The sequence below is a fragment of the Moschus berezovskii genome, chromosome 11 (assembly GCF_049115385.1).
Source record: "Moschus berezovskii isolate FMDL1 chromosome 11, NW_MosBer_1.0, whole genome shotgun sequence".
NCBI classification, from domain to species: Eukaryota; Metazoa; Chordata; class Mammalia; order Artiodactyla; family Moschidae; genus Moschus; species Moschus berezovskii.
The window spans coordinates 77,161,778-77,184,502 of record NC_142470.1 but is presented as its reverse complement, the minus strand read 5'-3'; the positions used below and the strand labels follow the sequence as shown (position 1 = coordinate 77,184,502).

General features: G+C 37.8%; 1 protein-coding gene across 3 annotated transcripts in view; it reads left to right on the top strand.

Moving 5' to 3' along the window:
- GTF2A1L (general transcription factor IIA subunit 1 like) overlaps positions 1 to 22,725 on the top strand; it is a 51,923-nt gene that overhangs the window by 27,509 nt on the left and 1,689 nt on the right. For all 3 annotated transcript variants that reach the window (XM_088841496.1, XM_088841494.1, XM_088841495.1), the window contains 2 exons: positions 8,617 to 8,877; positions 9,566 to 9,655. In XM_088841496.1, the coding sequence (XP_088697622.1) occupies positions 8,617 to 8,877; positions 9,566 to 9,655 (351 nt within the window). The remainder of the gene's footprint in view (positions 1 to 8,616; positions 8,878 to 9,565; positions 9,656 to 22,725) is intronic.

Genomic DNA, 22,725 nt, shown 5'->3' with positions numbered 1-22,725 from the left:
CGACAGAGGATGAGATGGTTGGATGGCATCACTGACTCAATGGACATGAGTTTGAGTAAACTCTGGGATTGGTGATGGACAGGGAGGCCTGGTGTGCTGCACTCCATGGGGTTGCAAAGTTGGATACGACTGAGTGACTAAACTGACCTGATGTGATGTTTTTATTTCTTTATGGGAAAAGGCAATTTAACAAAATACTGTTTTATTTGTATTTGTCAAAATATGTTGATATATATTTCATCCCAGGTAAGAGTAGAGTGGCATGGGATGGTCTTGTACATAGCTAGGTAATAAATAATCATTGCCATTGCTTTGTGGGAGATACTTAGATTCAATTTCTGTTAAGAATTAAAGAAGATGTACCCTGCCATTATGATTATTGTTCAGTTGCTAAGTCGTGTCCGACTCTTTGTGACCCCATGAACTGCAGCATGCCAGGCTTCCCTGTCCTTCACTATCTCCCGAAGTTTGTTCAAACTCATGTCCATTGAATCAGTGATGCCATCCAACCGTCTCATCCTCTGTCTTCCCCTTCTCCCCCCGCCTTCAATCTTTCCCAGTATCAGGGTCTTTTCTAATGAGTCAGCTTTTCACATCAGGTGGCCAAAGTATTGGAGTTTGAGCTTCAGCATCAGTCCTTCCAAAGAATATTGAGGACTGATTTCCTTTAGGATGGATTGGTTGGATCTCCTTGCAGTCCAAGGAACTCTCAAGAGTCTTCTCCAACACCACAGTTCAAAAGCATCAGTTTTTTGGCTCTCAGCTTTCTTTATGGCCCAACTCTCACATTCATACATGACTACTGGAAAAACCATAGCTTTAACTAGGCGGACCTTTGTTGGCAAAGTAATGTCTCTGCTTTTTAATATGCTGTCTATGTTGGTTATAACTTGTCTTCCAAGGAGCAAGCATCTTTCATTTTCATGGCTGCAGTCACCATCTGCAGTGATTTTGGAGCCCATGAAAATAAAGTCTTTTTATTTTGTTTCCTGCCACGAAGTGATGGGACCAGATGCTATGATCTTAGTTTTCTGAATGTTGAGTTTTAAGCCAACTTTTTCACTTTCATCAAGAGGCTCTTTAGTTCCTCTTTGCTTTTGGCTGTAAGGGTGGTGCCATCTGCATATCTAAGGTTATTGATATATTTATATATCAATATAAATATATTTATATTGGTTATATTTCTGCCGGCAGTCTTGTTTCCAGCTTGTGCTTCATCCAGCCTGTTATTGAGTGTAGAGTTTTTAAAATATATTCTGTATATGAACTCTGTATCAGATACATAATTTGCAAATATTTTCTCCTATTTTGTGGGTTTCCTTTTCATTTTATTGATAGTATCCTTTGATACACAAAGGTTTTAATTTTGATGAAGTCTGTTTTATCTTTTTTTTCCTTTTTGCCTGTGCTTTTGGTATCATATCTAAGATCCTCCTCTATGATTTTTTCCTGAGTCTTGCAGTTTTAGGTCTTATGTTTTAGTTTTTCATCCATTTTGAGTTAATTTTTGTATATGGTGTAAGGTAAGGGTTCAGCTTCATTCCTTTGCATGTAGATATGTACTTTTCTTAGCATTTGTTGAAAAGACTGTTCTTTCCTTGTTTAACAGTCTTGTTATTTTTATTGAAAATCATTTGACCATATATGTGAGAGTTTATTTCTGGGTTCCCTGTTTCACTGGTCTTTTTTCTGTCTTTATGCAAATACACTGTTTTGACTACTGTAGTTTTCTATTAAGCTTTGAAGTCAGGATAAGTGGGACCTCCAGCTTATATTTTCTTTTTCAAGATTGTTTTTGTTATTCAACATCCTTTGAGATTCCATGTGAATTTCAAGATGGATTATTCCATTCACACCAAAAATGTCATTTGGATTTTGATAGGGATTGTATTGAATCTTAGATGCCTTTGCATGCATGCTAAGTCGCTTCAGTCGTGTCCGACTCTGTGCAATCCCATGGACAGCAGCCCACCATGTTCCTCTGTCCATGGGATTCTCTAGGCAGGAACACTGGAGTGGGTTGCCATTTCCTTCTCCATTTAGATGCCTTTGGGTAGTATCAATATCTTAATATTCAATATTACCTCTTCTAATCCATGAATGTGGAATTTATTCACATTTAGTTGTGTCATTTTTGACTTCTTTTGGCAGTATATTGTATTTTTTAGTGAACAAGTCATTTTCCTCTTTGGTTATGTTTACTCCTAAACATTCTATTTCATGGTATTGTAAATGGAATTGCTTGCTTTGTGTTCAGGTTGTTAATGTATAGAAATGCAACTGATTTTCTTATTTTTTTTGTATTGTGTATCTTTTGCTGAATTTGTTCTAACACTGTGTGTTTGTATGTGTATGAAACTTTTGGGATTTTGTACATAATACGATGTCATCTGCAAACAGAGCCGGTTTTACTTCTTCCTTTTCAGTTTGGATGCCTTTTATTTCTTTATCCTGCTTGATTGCCCTTGCTAGGATATATTGAATAGAAGTAGCAAGAGTGGGCAGGGCACCTTGGATGAAAAGGAAAAGCCTTCTTTTCACCATTGTATTAGCTGAGGTCTTCCCATAGTTTGCATTTATTATGTTGAGGCAATTTCTTTCTATTCCTTGTTTGAATTCTTTTAAATCATGAAAAGGTGTTGAATTTTTCAAATGCTTTTTCTGCATTAATTTAGATGATTGTGTATTTTTTTCCACCTCTTCATTCTGTTAATGTGTTAATATTAATTTTTCATGTTTTGAACCACTTTTGCATTTCAGGAATAAATCTGACTTGGCCATGGTGTATGATCCTTTTAATGTGCTATTGAATTTTGTTAGTATTTTGTTGAGGATTTTTTTTTTTTTTTTTTTGGCTGTGCTGTGCTACTTGTGGGATCTTAGTTCTCTGACTGGGGATTGAACCTAGCCCTCGCAGTGAGAACTCAGAATCCTAATCACTGGACCATTAGGAAATTCCCTTCTTGAGGATTTTTGAGGATTGAGGTTGTAAATGTTTAGTAGAACTCTTTAGTGAAGCCATCTGGTCCTGGGAATTTCTTTGTTGAGAGATTTTTGATGACTAATTCAATCTCATAATTGGTTATCAGTCTGTGTATATTTTCTCTTTCTTCATGATTCAGTCTTGGCAGGTTGTGTGTTTTTAGGAATTAGTTCATTTCATCTAGGATATCCAGCTTGTTGGTATGCAATTAGTCATAGTATTCTCTTATAATTCTTATTATTTCTGTAAAATCAGTAGTAAAATTTCATTACTTTTGATTTTAGTTTTCTTTATCAGTTGAGTCATATATTTATCAATTTTATTGATCTTTTTGAAGAAATAACTCCTGATTTTATTTTCTCTTTTGTTTTCCTTTTCTTTATCTCTGCTTTACTTGGTATTATTTCCTTCCTTCTACTAGCTTTGGGCTTTATTTGTTCTTCTTTTTCTAGTCTCTTAAAATTATTATTAATAATTTGAGATCTTCCTTCTTTTTTTAATGCAAACATTTACAGCTATCAGTTTAACTCTGAACACTGTTTTGCAGCATCCCATAAGTTTTGGTGTGTTGTGTTTTCATTTGTCTCAAGATATTTTTTATCTTTTGACAAAAGATTCTGATTCTTTTGATTTCCTCTTTGATCCATTGATGCTCTTTTAGACTGCTGTTTAACTTCTGTATTTTGTAGTTTTTCTGGGTTTCCTTCTGCTTTTATTTCTGGTTTCATTCCATTGTGATCAAAAAAGATACTTTGTATGATTTCAGTCTTTTTTGTTTGTGGCCTAACTTACCAGCCTATCCTGGAGAATGTTGTGTGAACTTGAGAAAAATGTGTGTCCGCTGTTTGGCATATTTTGTTTATGTTAGGTGTAATTAATCTTCAAGTTCTTTATTTCCTTATTGATATACTGTCTTGTGGTTCTATTCATTATTGAAAGTGGAGTATTGAAATGTCCTAGTATTATTGCAGAGCTATTTCTCCCTTTTTGTTGCATATATTTAGGAGCTCTGATGTTTGGTGCATATATGTTTGTAATTGTTATATTTCCTTGATTAATTGATCCTTTTATCATAATATAATTTCTTTGTTTTTAACAGTGTTTGACTTAAAGTCTATTTTGTCAGATATTAGCGTAGATTCCCCAACCCTTGTGATTGTGATTTGCATGGAATATCTTTTTCCATAGTTTTACTTTTGACCTGTGTATGTCCTTTGATTTAAGGTGAGTCTCTTGTAGACAGCATATTGCTGGGTACTGTTTATCCATTCTGCCAAACTGTTACTTTTGATTAGGGAGTTTAATCTATTTACATTTAAAGTAATTACTGATAGGGGAGGAGTTATTCTTGCTACTTTGTTATTTTCTGTGTGTCTTTTAGCTTTTTTGACCTTAATTTCTTCACTTATTATATTCTTTTGTGTGTAGTTGATTTTTTGAAATGACACGTTTCAATTCATTTCTCATTTCTTTTGTGTGTGTTCCATGGTTTCTTTGTGGTTAAAGTTGTTAATACTCTATTTTGAACTGATATCAACTTTCAGTTCAGTTCAGTTCAGTTTAGTCACTCGGTCATGTCCAACTCTTTGCGACCCCATGAATCACAGCATGCCAGGCCTCCCTGTCCATCACCAACTCCCGGAGTTCACTCAGACTCATGTCCATCGAGTCGGTGATGCCATCCAGCCATCTCATTCTCTGTTGTCCCCTTCTCCTCCTGCCCCCATTCCTTCCCAACATCAGAGTCTTTTTCAGTGAGTCAACTCATCTCATGAGGTGGCCAAAGTATTGGAGTTTCAGATTTAGCATCAGTCCTTTCAATGAACACTCAGGATTGATCTCCTTTAGAATGGACTGATTGGATCTCCTTGCAGTCCAAGGGACTCTCAAGAGTCTTCTCCAGCACCACAGTTCAAAAGCATCAATTCTTCGGCTATCAGCCTTCTTCACAGTCCAACTCTCACATCCATACATGACCATGGGAAAAACCATAGCCTTGACTCGAGGGACCTTTGTTGGCAAAGTAATGTCTCTGCTTTTTAATATACTATCTAGGTTGGTCATAACTTTCCTTCCAAGGAGCAAGCGTCTTTTAATTTCATGACTGCAGTCAGCATCCGCAGTGATTTTGGAGCCCCCCAAAATAAAGTCTCTCACTGTTTCCACTGTTTTCCCATCAAGTGATGGGACCAGATGCCATGATCTTTGTTTTCTGAATGTTGAGCTTCAAGCCAACCTTTTCACTCTCCTCTTTCACTTTCATCAAGAGGCTTTTTAGTTCCTCTTCACTTTCTGCCATAGGGTGGTGTCATCTGCATATCTGAGGTTATTGATATTTCTCCCGGCAATCTTGATTCCAGCCTGTGCTTCTTCCAGCCCAGCGTTCCTCATGATGTACTCTGCACAGAAGTTAAATAAGCAAGGTGACAATATACAACCTTGACGTACTCCTTTTCCTATTTGGAACCAGTCTGTTGTTCCATGTACAGTTCTGACTGTTGCCTCCTGACCTGCATACAGGTTTCTCAAGAGGCAGGTCAGGTGGTCTGGTATTCCCATCTCTTTCAAAATTTTCCACAGTTTATTGTGATCCACATAGTCAAAGGCTTTGGCATAGTCAATGAAGCAGAAATAGATGTTTTTCTGGAACTCTCTTGCTTTCTCCATGATCCAGCAGATGTTGGCAATTTGATCTCTGATGCCTCTGCCTTTTCTAAAACCTGCTTGAACATCTGGGAGTTCACGGTTTATATACTGCTGAAGCCTGGCTTGGAGAATTTTGAGCATGACTTTACTAGCGTGTGAGATGAGTGCAATTGTGCGGTAGTTTGAGCATTCTTTGGCATTGCCTTTCTTTGGGATTGGAATGAAGACTGACCTTTTCCAGCCCTGTGGCCACTGCTGAGTTTTCCAAATCTGCTGGCATATTGAGTGCAGCACTTTCACAGCATCATCTTTCAGGATTTGAAATAGCTCAACTGGAATTCCATCACCTCCACTAGCTTTGTTCGTAGTGATGCTTTCTAAGGCCCACTTGACTTCACATTCCAAGATGTCTGGCTCTAGGTCAGTGATCATGTTATCGCGATTATCTTGGTCGTGAAGATCTTTTTTGCACAGTTCTTCTGTGTATTCTTGCCACCTCTTTTTAATATCTTCTGCTTCTGTTAGGTCCATACCATTTCTCTCCTTTATCGAGCCCATCTTTGCATGAAATGTTGCCTTGGAATCTCTAATTTTCTTGACGAGATCTCTTGGTTTTCCTATTCTGTTGTTTTCCTCTATTTCTTTGCATTGACCACTGAGGAAGGCTTTCTTATGTCTCCTTGCTATTCTTTGGAACTCTGCATTCACATGCTTATATCTTTCCTTTTCTCCTTTGCTTTTCGCTTTTCTTCTTTTCACAGCTATTTGTAAGCCCTCCTCAGACAGCCATTTTGCTTTTTTGCATTTCTTTTCCATGGGAATGGTCTTGGTCCCTGTCTCCTGTACAATGTCACGAACCTCCGTCCAGAGTTCATCAGGTACTCTATATATCAGATCTAGTCCCTTAAATCTATTTCTCACTTCCACTGTATAATCATAAGGGATTTGATTTAGGTCATACCTGAATGGTCTACTGGTTTTCCCTACTTTCTTCAATTTCAGTCTGAATTTGGCAATAAAGAGTTCATGATCTGAGCCACAGTCAGCTCCTGGTCTTGTTTTTGCTAACTGTATATCAACTTTAATTTCATGTAAAAACTCTGCTCCTTTTTATTATTTCCTTGTTTGCTATGAGGTTAATTTGGTCTTCTCATTTTAGTTTCTTACAGTGGTATTTTAGGTCACTGATTTGAGACTTGCTTCTTTTCTTATATAATCATTTAATGCTATAAAATTCCCTCTAGGCACTGCTTTAGGTTCATCTCAAGTTTTAAAATGTCATGGTTTTGTTTGCATTCAATTAAAATTATGTTTTAATTTTCCTTGTGACTTATTCTTTGACCCATGGGTATTTAGAAGTGTGTTGTTTAATTTGTAAATATTTGAGGATTTTCCAGATTTTCTGTTACTGATTTCTGGTATAATTCCTTTTGCTAAGTGAACACACACTTTGTGTGTGTTACATTTCTCAAAAGTTTGTTTTATGGTCCAGAATATGATATGTCTTGTGAACATTCTGTGTGCTCTTGAAAACAATGTGCATTTAGCTCTTTGGGAGTAGCTGCTGCTGCTAAGTTGCTTCAGTCGTGTCCGACTCTGTGTGACCCCATAGACGGCAGCCCACCAGGCTTCCCCATCCCTGGGATTCTCCAGGCAAGAATACTGGAGTGGGTTGTCATTTCCTTTTCCAATGCGTGAAAGTGAAGTCGCTCAGTCGTGTCCGACTCCTAGTGATCCCATTCCTGCAGCCTACCAGGCTCCTCCGTCCATGGGATTTTCCAGGCAAGAGTACTGGAGTGGTTTGCCATTTCCTTCTTCCTTTGGGAGTAGAGTTTTCTGTAAATGCTAGTTAGGTTATGTTGGTTCATCCTGTTGTTCAGGTTTTCTACATTCTTACTAAATTTCAGTCTACCTTTTAAATTGATTACTATGGAGAAGAATGTTGAATTCTCCAACTATTAATTGTGGACTTGTCTGTTAATCTTTTCATTTCTGTCAGTTTCAGTTTATATTTTTTTTTAGTGTTTGGCTTATTCTAGTTAGTACAGTCCTTTATATATTTTATTTATCCATTAAACATTATGTCACTTGTCCTTTCTACTTCATTGAATTATTGTTTAAAATAAAACAGTTAAAACTTTAGAGGTATTATTTAATTTTAAATTAGTTTGTATAAAAGCTGATACTTTTTTTTCTGGGCTTTTTAGAAAAATTATTTATTTTAAATGAAACAAAGATGAATATTTTTAATAATAAAAGGTACAGTTCACTGAGAAGATAGACATCATAAACCACTAGAATATCAGAAGAAGCATAAGGGAAAAGAAAAAGTATATAATCATAGTGAGACATATGAATATTTCTCTGAGAATATTTTATCAAATGCAGAAAAAATAAGAATAAGAGCATCTTGAAATGATGTCATTTATAATTTAAATGTAATAGATTTATATTTTATTTAATCATATCCTCCACAAACATATTTAAAATTTTGTATCTCATAGGTTGTTATTAGATGTCCGAAGGACATTTAGAAAAACTAGCAAAAAGGAAGTAGAATTCTTTTTTGTGTATGTGACACATGTTATACATATAAACATGTTAATTTTGAAATTATTTTCCAGTATAGGTTATTGTAAGATATTGACTATAGTTGCCTGTGCTATACAGTAAACCTTTGTTGCATATTATTTTTAAATTAGAAATGGATAAAAACTGATAAATATTACCTGAAAGCAGACAACTGATTTCTGTCTCTGTATGACTGTGAGTTTATTTACAGTTTAAATATAAATTTATCCCCACATTACATAGAAATGCTAGCAGTGTTCTAAAATTCAAAATTAGGGAACATCACCTGACCAGGGAGAAATATATTTTAAGAAGCCACTTATGAAATGTTTATGTAATTTTATATTTTGCTGATTCAGCGTTTTGTATACTTCCTTTGACTCACAAAACTTTATTGCATTTCTTTCTATTTTTAGGATTCCAGTTCTCAGATGGATCTAAGCATTCAGGTAACTGATGGTGACATTAATGAGATAATTCAAATAGGTGGAACTGGAGATACACCTTCCAATGATGAAATAGGAAATACAAGAGATGTAGACGAGCGCGGATTGCTAGGGATTATTGATGCAGGAGACCTGAAGGTACCTGAAAAAGAAACTGGCAGTGTATCAGATGAAGATTCAAGTGTGAACAGTAGTGATAATGAAGACCCCGAGATAGACCTTGTGGAAGAAGTAAGGATTACTTTTGAGTTGAAAGTTTTAAAAATTTATAGCATTTGTGCTCTAATATACTTTGGAACCAAGAGGAATAACAATTCAGATCAATGCTGTCCTTAGTCTTTAAAGTGAGACTTACTTATATTTGTACTTGTATTTAAGCTTTTGACCTTAAGCTGAAATGTAAATCAGTATTAAGTATTTAGGAATCAGTTACTATATTTGTTAGTCTTAACTAGAGGTAGTGGGAGTTTGAAGGGATGGGAGTGAAGGTAAAGAAGGCAGCCGGGGTAGAAGCATAATGTATCTGCTCTAATCCTAATATATGCCATGAAATCTTTGTGGAATGTGATAATTAAGAAGCATAAGTGTTATTAGCTATCATTTATGGTGGCCTTACATATGTGCCAGGTACCATACTAAATCTTATTGCCTTTTGTTATTTAACATTCCACTGCCCTATGGCTCTTATTACTATTCTCATGTTGCAGATGGGAAAACTGAGATATGAGGAGTTTTAATAACTTGTCAAAAAGGTCAGTCTTGTGGTTGTTGAGTGGTCAAACTGGGAGTCAAACTCAGGCTGTTTGACTTTGAAGTACAGTACTATTCTTTGCACTTGGAGAGACAGAATATGTCCCTCTATCTTTACAAAATTCAGAGTATCATAAAATTCATTAATGTGACTATCTTTCATCTTTAGGACCCTTTAAATTCTGGAGATGATGTTAGTGAGCAGGATGTGCCAGACCTGTTTGACATGGATAATGTAATTGTCTGTCAGTATGATAAGGTACTGTACTCACCTTTTAGACTTTGGATTGATTAATTGCATTTATAGGAGAAAGGAAGCAAAATGATAGGAAATATTATGATGAGTTTTTATTTAGCTAAATTAATCTCAAACAGATAATTAATTCTATAAAGTTGAGAGGTATTTTGGGTCTAACACTGTGCTGTGTGGTCTCAGTGATCCCAAAAAAGTGCTAGTCCTTGTCTTAAAGAGGTGACAATCTTATTGAAGCAGGATGTTTCTGTTTGGAATAATAGAATGGCATACAATAAGATGGTAGGTAAATCAAAAGCCAAAATATGTGACAGATAAATCAAATACTAAAATGCATGGCATATAAATCAAATACCAAGATGAGTGGCGTGTAAATCAAATGCTAAGATAAGTGGCACAGACAGTTAAGTCCTAGCAGTGGCTAGGAAATGCAGGAAATCATTTGTAGCTGGAGTTCTCCACAAATCCTTCCTGGATGATGTGGGGCTTTTAAATAGGTCTTGAACGATTTGTAGGATATAGATAAGCATGGAGAGTAGGCATTCAGGAGAGTAGAATAGCCTGATAAAAGGCAGAGAAATGAATGCATGTAGAATTATAAGGAAGAGTGAAGAGACAACTCTGCCTTGAGTAAAGTGTTTTCCTTTTGAATATTTTAGGAAATGAGACTGGGTGGGGGACAGAGTTTGAAGCAGATTGGAAAACCCAGAATTCTGGTAGGGAAAATTCAAACTTTATTTGGTGGACATTAGCCCTCTAAGGATAATATTGAGAAAATTTCAATTGGGTTTAAAAACTGGCTTTGTTAATTTGGAAGTGGCAAATAGTAAGAGGAACAGGGATGGTACATAAAGTAACAGAGCCCAGACTAAAGATGGCAGCATAGAACATAGAACAGTTAGAGATTATGATGGAAGAATCACTGGACTTTCAATACTACGTTGAAGAGAAGTGGTGAGAGGGGCATCTTTGTCTTGTTCTAGATTTTAGCAGGAAGGGTTTCAGCTTTTCACTGTAGAGTATTATATTGGCTGTGGGTTTGTCATAAATAGCTTTCATTATATTGAGATATGGTCCCTCTATACCCCCTTTCATAAGTTTTTTTTTTTTTATCATGAATGGGTGTTGAATTTTATCAGATGCTTTTTCTGCATCTGTTGAGAGGATCACATGGTTTTTGTCCTTTCTTTTGTTAATGTGATATATCATATCGATTGGTGTGTATTGAACCATCCTTTGGCACCTGGGATGAATCCAGCCTGGTTGTTGTGTATGATCTTTTTTTACGTGTTATTTGATTTTGTTTGCTAATATTTTGTTGAGAATTTTTGTGTCTGTATTCATCTAAGATATTGACCTGTAGTTTATTTTTTGGTAGTATCTTTGTCTTGTTTTGGTATCAGTGTGATGGTGGGTTCATAGAATGTTTTGGGGAATATTTCTTTTCAGTCTTTTGGAAGAGTTAGAGAAGGATGGGTTTAAGTTCTTCTTTGTGTGTTTGGTCAAATATACAATGAGGAAAAGACAGTCTCTTCAGCAAGTGGTGCTGGGAAAGTCGGACAGTTGCATATGTATCAGTGAAGTTAGAACACACCCTCACACCATATACAAAAGTAAATTCAAAATGGATTAAAGGCCTAAATATAAGATAAGACACCATTAAACTCCTAGAAGAGAACATAGGCAAAGCATTCTCTGACATTAGTTTTCTTAGGTCCGTCTTCCAAGGCAATAGAAATAAAACCAAAAATAAACAAATGGGACCTAGTCAAACTTACAAGCTTTTTCCCAACAAAGGAAACCATAAATAAAATGAAAAGATAAACAAGGTCCTACTGTATAGGTCAGGGAACTAGTTTCAATATTCTGTGATAAACCATAATGGAAAAGAATATAAAAAAGAAATGTCTGTGTGTGCATAACTGAGTCACTTTGCTATACAGCAGAGATTGGCACAACATTGTAAATCTGCTATATTTCAATAAAAATGTAAAATTAAATAAAAAAGGAAAAAAACTGACAAGGGCGTAATTTTCAGAATATCGAAAGAGCTCATACAACCGAACAACAACAAAACAACGCAATCCAAAGATGGGCAGAAGACCTAAATAGATATTTCTCCAAAGAAGACATACAGATGGCAGCTAGGCACATGAAAAGATGATCAGCATCACTAATTAAATTAGAGAAATGCAAATCAAAGCTATGGTGAGGTACCACCTCACACCAATCAGAATGACCATCATTAAAAAGTCTACAAATAACAATTGCTGGAGGGGGTGTGGAGAAAAGGGAAACCCTCCTACACTGTTGGTGGGAATGTAAATTGGTGTAGCCACTGTGGAAAATAGTATGGTGGTTCCTCAAAAAACTAAAATTAGAGTTGCCATATGATTCAGCAATCCCACTCTTGAGCATTTATCTGGACAAAACTGTAATTTGAAAAGATACATGCACCCCAATATTTATATTGTTTACAATATAATAGTACAATAAATAGTACAATAAATAATACTGTTTACAATACAGTAGTACAGCACATGGAAACACCCTAAATGTGCATCCACAAATGAGTGGATAAAGAAGATGTGGTACATATACACAGAGGAATATTACTCAGCCATAAAAAAGTATGAAATAATGCCATTTGCAACAGCATGGATGGACCTGCTGCTGCTGCTGCTGCTAAGTCACTTCAGTCGTGTCTGACTCTGTGTGACCCCATAGACGGAAGCCCACCAGGCTCCCCTGTCCCTGGGATTCTCCAGGCAAGAACACTGGAGTTGGTTGCCATTTCCTTCTCCAATGTGTGAAAGTGAAAAGTGAAAGTGAAGTCGCTCAGTCGTGTCCGACCCTTAGCGACCCCACGGACTGCAGCCTACCAGGCTCCTCCGTCCATGGGATTTTCTAGGCAAGAGTACTGGAGTGGCTTGCCATTGCCTTCTCCGATGGATGGACCTAGAGATTGTCATACTGAGTGAAGTAAATCAGACAGAGAAAGAAATACCATATAATACCGCTTATGTATGGAATCTAAAATACAACACAAATCAACATATCTATGAAATGAAAACAGACCCACAGATGTAGAGAACAGACTTGTTGCAAAGGAGTTGGGGTAGCAGAGGGAAGGATTGGAAGTTTGGGATTAACAGAGATAGAATATTATACATAGGATGGATAAATGACAAGGTCCTATTGTATAGGACAGGGAACCATATTCAAAATCTTAATGGAAAAGAATATGAAAAAGAATATATATGTGTGTGTTTGTGTATAAACTGAGTCACTTTGCTGTACAGAAGAAATTAGCACAACACTGTAAATGAACTATACTTCAATAAAATTAAGAAAAAGAAAAAAGAATCATTGGGATCTAGTGATTAGCTGGATATGAGAGAGTGATTGACAAGGGAGAGTTAAAGATGCCCTATACACTTTACCTGTTTAAAGTGTACAATTCAGTGATTTTCAGTATATTTATGGATATGTGTAACCATTGTTATTGTTCAGTTGCTCAGTCATGTCCGACTCTTTGTGACCCCATGGACTGCAGCACATCAGGCTTCCCTGTCCTTCACTGTCTCCCGGAGTTTGCTGAAACCCATGTCCATTGAGTCAATGATGCCATCCCACCTTCTTATCCTCTGTCACCCCCTTCTCCTCCTGTCTTCAATCTTTTCCAGCATTGGGGTCTTTTTCAGTGAGTCAGCTCTTCACATCAGGTGGTCAAAATATTGGAGCTTCAGCATCAGTCCTTCCAATGAATATTCAGGGTTGATTTCCTTTAGGATTGACTGGTTTGATCTCCTTGCTGTCCACGGGACTCTCAAGAGTTTTCTCTAGCACCACAGTTTGAAACTGTTAACACAGTCAATTTTAGAAAATTTTCATTACCTGAGAAAGAAACCTATTCCCTTTAGTTCTCACTCCCATACTGCTCCATTTCCTCCCATCCTCAGTAGTAAGGCATTACTAATGTACTTTCTGTCACTGTAGATCTCCCTATTCTGGAGTTTTATATGAAAACAATTTATAATAGGTGGTATTTTATAACTGATTTCTTCTACTACACACAGTGTTTCAAGATTCATCCATATCATGGCTTGTAGCAATTCTTCATTCTTTTTTATCGATGTATATTAGTTCTTTGAATGGATATACCACAATTTGCTTATCTGTTCATCTGCTGAGTGACTTTTGAGTTTTTTCTAACTTTTGGCTATTATGAAGAATTTTGTTATAAATATTCAAGTTTTTTTTGTGAATATATATTTTCATTTCTCTTGGTATATACCTAGGAGTGGAATTCCTGGGTCATACAGTAATAATTTAAGGCACTATCAGACTATTTTCCAAGATGGCTGTACTGTTTTTTCATTCCTGTCAATAAATGAGGGTTTAGATTGCTTCACATTCTCACTAACACTTGTTATCTTTTTGATTCTAGCCATCCTAGTGAGTATAGAGTGGTATCTTGTGGTTTAGAGTTTCATTTCCCTGATGACTAATTCATATTTACACCTTTCACTTTTTTTCAGTAACAATTTCAATATACTCAGGTCAAACAGAAGATGATATTTTGAATTGCTATAAAATAAACCCTTTTCTCTAAAAATAGGATCTTCTCTCCTGTAACATTTTATATAGATAGAAAATGGCAATTTATATGCTAGTAAACCCAACCAGTCCATTCTAAAGGAGATCAATCCTGGGTGTTCATTGGAAGGACTGATGCTAAAGCTGAAACTCCAATACTTTGGCCACCTCATGCGATGAGTTGACTCACTGGAAAAGGCTCTGATGCTGGGAGGGGTTGGGGCAGGAGGAGACGGGGACGACAGAGAATGAGATGGCTGGATGGAATCACCGACTCGATGGACATGAGTTTGAGTGAACTCCGGGAGCTGGTGATGGACAGGGAGGCCTGGCGTGCTGTGATTCATGGGGTCGCAGAGAGTCGGACACGACTGAGCGACTGAACTGAACTGAAACATGAACAAGAAGGAAGAGGTAATAGAAAAGGAACTGGTCCTTGGTTTGAAACTTTGTTTAGATTCTTCTTATAAATAGTGTAGTGTATTCTATAAACAGTGTGTTGCATTATATAAGGCATTAGATTATATTTGCATTCCATAGAGTCACAAATAGTTTTCTAGACCATTATGGATATAGTATCTTTAGTGGTACTACACTGAGAAAAATAGCTTGCAGTTAATTAACACAGTGCTGTATATTTTTCAAAGTATTTAAAAAAATATTTATTTGTCTGTTTGAGGTTTTAGTTGTGGCTTGCAGGATTTCTCTGCATCATGTGAGATCTTTTGTGTGGTGTATGGACTCAGTAGTTGTGGTACAGGGTTAGTTGCTCCGTGGCAGGTGTAATCTTAGTTCCCCGACCAAGGATTAAACCCATGTCCCCTACACTGCAAGGCGGATTCTTAACCACTAGACCACCAGGGAAGTCCCCAAAGTATTTTCTTATACATTGTCTTTTGCTTCTCGCAACAACCCGTGAGGTAGATAGAAAGAGTGGTGGTTGATGTTTAGTGTTACCAGGTGGCACAGTGGTAAAGAATGTTCCTGCCAATGCAGAAGATGCAGGTTTGATCCCTGGGTCAGAAAAGATCCCCTGGAGTAGGAAATTGCAACTTGGTCCAGTATTCTTTCCTGAAGAATTCCATGGACAGAGGAGCCTGGCAGGCTACATAGTCCATGGAGTTGCAGAATCGGACACGGCTGAGGATGTAGCATGTTAATAAATCTAGTTGTCTGAGGGCACTCTAACTAGTGAATATTTTAAGAACAATACAAAACCAGGACATTGGGGAACTACTGAAAAGTTTTTGAAAAGGAAGTGAGAAAGTCGGAAGATAGCTAGCAAAGAGAGTGTATCTGCAATAAAAGTGGGGCGGGAGGAACCATTGTTTTAGTGAATTTTTATAAGAGAATAACTTCCAAGTTCTGGTTACTAGTTGTCTTATTTGAAGAAGTATTGAATGTAACCAAACTCAAGTAAATTGAAAAACTTCAGTAATAGTCTTGTAAGAGCTTTACTGCTTAGTGTGTTTTGAAGGCCAGTAGTATCAGTTCCCCTGGGAAAGAGTTAAAAATAAGGAATTTTGAGTCTTATCCTAGAGTACTGGATCAAAATGTGCATTTTAACAAGACTCCCAGGTGATTTTCATGCTCATTAAACTTTGAGAAGAGCTGGGTTTTTTGTTTGCTTTTCAGTATATTTTATCTGACTTTGATTATCATATGAGATTTAACTTTAAAATTTATAAGCTAACATTCAAGGGAAAAACTTTGAGATTAACATGTGCAGTGAAAAAGGGTTAAATGAAGGTTACTGATAAACATGCTGAGTGAGAGTTAATGGACATACTATTTCAGAGGCAGAGAGAATGTACAAGATTAATATAAAGATTAAAATAATAAAGATATTATAGGGAAGATTAATGGTGAAATGAAACATTTTACTATAGTTAGGAGTGTTCTGTGCTATAAACAGGGTACTATTTATAGTGGAATATGAAACTGTTTAAACATGTTCCATTTTCATTTAACGGTTTAGCTGACTTTGTCCCTTAGATGCTGGTATTACAGTGGGTAATTGCTGGGCGTGTAGCACAGTATTTCTCTCTCTCTCTTGTTTTTGAATAGATATTGCATACACATTGTGAAAATATCTAAATACCATACAAGGTATACCATAAGGACTCTGGTAACCAGTCCTTCACCATCTGCTCTTCCTACCAGTAGTTCCCTGTCACTGCCTTCAGTGCAAATAAGTAACCAGTTACATTAATTTCTTTATATATTTAGTCTCTTTATTCAAGTACAGCCTAAGGGGGTAGCATAGACAACACTATATTTTGTACCTTTTCTTTTAAGAGATTAACAGTATACCTTAGAAATCTTTGTCTGGATATTTTTATAACTGTGTAATATTCCATTGTGGAATTATTAAAATTTATTTAACTCATCTCTTATTTGAGCTATTTTTCAGTTGTTTTGCTATTGAATGACCATGTACATAAAGCATTTCCTATGTGGGCAGTTTTATCTATTAAATAAATCTCTATAAGTGGAATTACTGGGTTAAAGGGAAAATATATTTGGTTAGATATTGCCAGAATGCTCTCCTGGAGGTTATTCCAGTATATATGCCTATTACAGTGTTTGAGAGTCCTCCTTTTTCTACAGCTTTGCCAGTGGCGTGTAATGAGACATTTGGATCTTTGCTATTATGAAAGGTGAAAAATGATACTTTGGTGACATTTTTAACTTTTTTTGTGTTATGAACCATTTATATTTAATTTTATGTGAACTGCTTCTTTATAACTTTTGTCTGTTTTATTTTTATTTTTAATTGGAGGCTTTACAATGTGTTGGTTTCTGCTGTACAACAGCGTGAATCAGCCATAAGTATACATGTGTACCCTCTCTCTTGAGCCTCCCTTTCAGCCTTTTCAGTTCAGTTGCTCAGTTCAGTCCGACTCTTTGCGACCCCATGAATCACAGCATGCCAGGCCTCCCTGTCCATCACCAACTCCCGGAGTTCACTCAAACTCATGTCTTGTCGTAAACCACCGTGCTGACCGCCCTGTGTCATACAGCAAATTCCCATTAGGTATCTCTTTTACATATGGTAATGCATATATTTCAATGCTACTCTTTCAATTTGTCCCACCCTCTATGTTTTAAAAAATTGAATTATTAGTTTATTGATTCCTAAGAGTTCTGTATTGTTTTAGGAGAGATTAGCTCTTGGTATGTGCAAAAATACTTTTTCCTCAGTTATTTGCTTTCAATGCTTTTTTTTTCCTTTCATGAAGATGTTGAATTTGTCAACCTTTATTTTTATGGCTTCTGAATTTTGAGTCATGAATAGAAAGTTTTTTTTTTTTTACCTCAGGATTTTAAAGGGACTCACCCATGTTTTCTTCTAGTATTTCTTTTAAAAAATGTAACTCTTGATTGATGGAGCCATTTTTCTTGGTGTGACAGGTGATTATAAATTTTTTCCCAGATGGCTACCCAGTTTTCTTAATACTGTTTCTTAATAAGTCTATTTTGTTTCCACTTAAAAGAGAATGATTTCTTTATCATCTACTGAAGTTCAATATTTTGAATTTACTTCTTGATTTTCTGTTTTGTCTCATTGGGTTGTCCATTAACCTCTGTTGCTGCTGCTAAGTCACTTCAGTCGTGTCTGACTCTGTGCGACCTCATAGACGGCAGCCCACCAGGCTACCCTGTACCCGGGATTGTCCAGGCAACAACACTGGAGTGGGTTGCCATTTCCTTCTCCATAACCTCTGTTACATTGCTTTAATTATTTTGATGTTTTTAATATCTTTATTTTATTTTAAAAAATTTATTTATTTTAATTGGAGGCTAATTGCTTTACAATATTGTGGTGGTTTGCCATACATTGACATGAATCAGCCATGGATGTACATGTGTTCCCCATCCTGAATCCCTCTCCCACCTCCCTCCCCATCCCATCCCTCAGGGTCATCGCAGTGCACCAGCCCTGAGCATCCTGTCTCATGCATTGAACCTGCACTGGCGATCTGTTTCACATATGATAATATACATGTATTAATGCTGTTCTGTCAAATCATCCCACCCTAGCCCTCTCCCACAGAGTCCAAAAGACTGTTCTATACATCTGTGTCTCTTTTGCTGTCTCGCGTATAAGGTCATCGTTACCATCTTTCTAAATTCCATATATATACATTAGTATACTGTGTTGGTGTTTTACTTTCTGACTTACTTCACTCTGTATAATAGGCTCCAGTTTCATCCACCTCATTAGAACTGATTCAAATGTATTCTTTTTAATGGCTGAGTAATATTCCATTGTGTATATGTACCACAGCTTTAATATCTTTTTTTTGAGTATATATTAATTTTTAATAAAGTTATACAGTATCTTTTTCAACATGTAAAGAATACATCTGGATTTTATAAATTACATTCATAAGCATTCTTCTATTTCTCCACGAGAGGGCAGAATATCAGACTAGACCAACGGCAGTGCAATGGCTTAGAAGTTCAGGAGACACTACTTGTGGGTTTGGCTGGCACTTGCAGGACAGTTGTCACTGGCCATCCTTTCCTCACTTCTGTCCTGGAAATGGGCACTGCGGAGATTCTCCGACCAGTCTCCCCGAGTCTGTGGATGCCTCGTGCCTCTTCTTCTGGTTGCTCCATGTCTCATGTTCTGTTGCCTTCACCTCTGTGTCTGCAGTGGGCCGGACACAGGCACACGCACACACACACACACATACACACACACATACACAGGCGACACAAGCACGCTTGTGTACACACACACGTGCAAGATACAGGGACATAAACACAAACAGGTAACACAGGTGTTTCAGTAGCTGAAGCTGCCTGTGTCCAGCAATGTGGGAGATGATGTCAGTAGGCTCCATGTCCTGCCCTTTTGGGATCACTGTCCATTTCCTCCCCCAGCCCTTCAGTATTATCACCAGCCAGTCTTAAGCCATTTCCAGCTTTGATCTGTTTTGGTGGTGAGAGGCCAAGTGGCAGATGTGGAAATTCAGAGAAGACACCAAATTTAGCACAAAAGTGCAATGTGACACCAGAGAGAAGCCCGTTGCAATTTGTGGGGCTTCCCAGGAGAAGGGGTGGGGATGAAGGACCCAGGGAATCTCAAACTCAATGAGCAGCAGGAGGCCTGTGGATGGCAGGACCCAGGGAAGGAAGATTCTGACGAAGGAGCTTGATTAACCCTGCCTCTATTAGAATCACGTAGGACTCTCATGCTGTAAGCACAGCTGCTTCGTGTGTGACTTGGACATATGAAGTCCTCAATCATCCAGTCTGTGTGCATGACATGAATCCAGGCTCCACATCCAGCTGGCATGAGCCTGAGATTCCCTGTGTGGGAAAGGAGTGTCCCGGCCTCTACACGGCTGTGCCTTCAGTACCCAGCTTCTGATCCCCTCACAACCCATGTTTCTCTCAGTTACCTCTCGTTTCAGAACCTTCTACCTGAGTAGTGCTGCAGGGGATTGATCCACAAGTCTTCGTCGATGATCTGCTGGCGACATGAACAAGGCCAGCACTGGGCTGACCAGGCCCGGAACCCTCCCGTGAGCAGCCAAGAACTCTAATACCAATCACCAATTCTGCAGAGGCCCAGAGAGTCTCCACCTCAGCAATCCTGTTTGATCCTGGGCAGTTGTGGTCTGACAACCAGTTGAGGAAGTTAAGGCTGCTGCTGTGCAGCCCATGGCTGGGAGCTCCCCTTTCATAATCCCAGAAGTAGTGGACTAGAGGCAAATGACGCACCCTGGAGGATTCCTGTATCTGGTCCTCTGAGTCTCTCTCATGGACCTTCAAATCCATCATGTCGCTAAGCAAGTCTTCATCTTGCTCACTGATCTTGATGGACACCTTTAATCACCACCTCACACCCTGCATTCGCCAAGAGACACACGGAGGACCGAGGAGACCATGGACCCTGCCACCTGGCCCCACCTCGGCAGTCAGCCACATTCAGTGGACGGGCGGACGGATTATCAGCCCTGCAGGAGAGCGCTGAGAATAGCCTCCGCAACGCCCAGCTCCTCAACATGCCTCAAGCCCCCCGAGGAGGCTTTCGGTTCCGGCCGGTGACATCACAGGACGTGACTGGGACGCAGCCTCCGCGACGCCCAGCTCCACCCATGTGCCGTCCCTCAGCCCCCCACAGCTTTAATATCTTGTAGGGCTCGTATTTCTTCATATTCTTTTCCAGAGTTTTCCTGGACATTCTTGTTTATTTCTCTGTATTGACTTTAGAATCACCTTCTCTGGTTAAAAACAAAATAAAACAAATCTGTTGATATTTTCACTGAGATCACATTAATAGAATGTGGCATTTTAGTAATATTAAGGAGGAGTGGGTTGCAGTTTTGGATGCAATGTCCAGGGGAGGCTTTACTGACAATGTGATAGGGTAAAGATCAAAAGAATGTAAGAGAATGAGCCATGAGGATATTTGGATATAATCATTTCAGACAGAGGGAACAATGAATACATAAGTCCTGAGCTAGAAGAATACCTCTGTGTTCAGGGAACAGTGAGGAGACCAGAGCATTAAGTGAGGGGAAGAACATGACCATATAGGCCATTTTAAGGACTTTATATTTGAATGAGAGGTCATTGGAGAGTTTGAGCATAGAAATGATATCTGATTTATGTTTTTAACAGGGCCACTCTGGCCACCATGTTTAGAGTAGACTTAGTGTGGGACAAGGGTGAAAATAGGGAAACTAGTCATGGAGCATATCAGTCCAGGTGAGGGAGGATGGTAGCTGAAACAAGAGTAGCAGTTGTGGAAGCGGTAGAAGTGGTTGTAATATGAGTATGGCTTGTAGGTAGAACTAACATTTAATGATGGATCTGGATATGTGGTGTGAGTAAGAAGTGTAAAGATTATCTCCAAGATTTCTTGTCTGAATGAGTGGCCATTCCCCATTGGGATGGGGAAGACTGTGAAGTTCAGGGGAGAATATATATCAGTGTCCTTATTTTAAACTTGCTTGAGATGTTTATTGGACATTCAGGAAGATGTGTTGAAGCAGTTGAATGAGAATCAGAGTTTTAAGGGAGACGTATGAGCTGGGGATATAAATTGTGGGAGTCATAGTTAATACTTAAAACCATGAGATTAGATAAGATCACCAAGAGAGTGAAATAAACAGGAAGAAGAGTCCTGGTACACTCTAAAAGTGAGGTGAGGGAGAGAAGGAGAAATCAGTACACAAAACAAAGGAATGCTCAAAGAAATGGAATAGGAAGAAATGGAAAACCAGGAATATTCTGGAAACCAAATGAGGAAAATATTTCAAAAAGGAGAATGTATTTAATGGTGCTGGTAGTCGAGTATTTGTAAAATTTATTCCTAACTATGCTGTCTTTTTTTGCTATGGGATACAGGCTCTTTCTTTATATCTTATAACTGTTGCTTGTATAGTGAAAGCTATGAATTTCTATATATTAATTTTGTACCAATACTGAACTCTTGTTTAGTCATTTTAAATGGATTATCTTAGATTTTTCAGATATCCGGTCATTGCGTCTGCAGATTTATTTCATCTTTTCCAGTTTTTATATCTCTGTTTCTTTCTCATCTACTTATGTTGTCTAGTACCAGTTGTACTCTCCTTTTGTCTGCTGTATTGGCTAGTACCTCTAGAGTGATGTTTGAGAATAGTCTTCTTGTCTATGTTCTGACTTGAGTGGGAATATTTTTAGGATTTTCCTCACTAAGCACTAAGTCACAGCTTTTGGGTTGAGGTAGTAGAGAGAGAGAGGGAATGTGTGTGTATTTGTAGGACATAGTCTTTCTTAAAAGGCTTGAGTTTTATCAAAAGCTTTTTCAGCATCACTGGGGATGATTATATTATTTGTCTCCTTAGGTTTAGTAATACAGTTTTTGTACTAATAAGTTCCTAATGTTGAACCATGGTTGCATTTCTAGAATAAATATATAAGATAATTAATGGATATAGTCACTTGATAAAGGTAATGGGAAGAGTTGTTGCTGCTTCTGCTATTTTTCTTTCCCTAATATTGGTCAGATTTTATCATTTGTGTTAAGGATTCTGTTGTCATGGTTGTGTTCCCTGAGACCAAAGATTTGTGAACATGAAAATTGGAAAGTCAAAACCCAGAGGAGAAATTTTCCATCATTAGGACATCTCCGCCCTCCCCACACAAATAGAGGATTTACCCTTTGTATTTTCTTGTGCCTCCCAAAATGCATATTCTGAATACTAGACACAGGGTTTTCTTCCTCAGTCTGACTGTTTGCAGTCAACAACTAGGCTTAATTTTTACGCTTGATTTCAGATCATGTATTTCTAAGCTTTTTAAATAGTCACTTGTGATTTACCCAGTGATGGACAGGGAGGCCTGGCGTGCTGTGATTCGTGGGGTCGCGGAGAGTCGGACACGACTGAGCGACTGAACTGGACTGAACTGAACAATAATTGTATGATTTCTTACCTATTAAGGTGGTAGGATTTTCTAGTTTTTATTTTGTA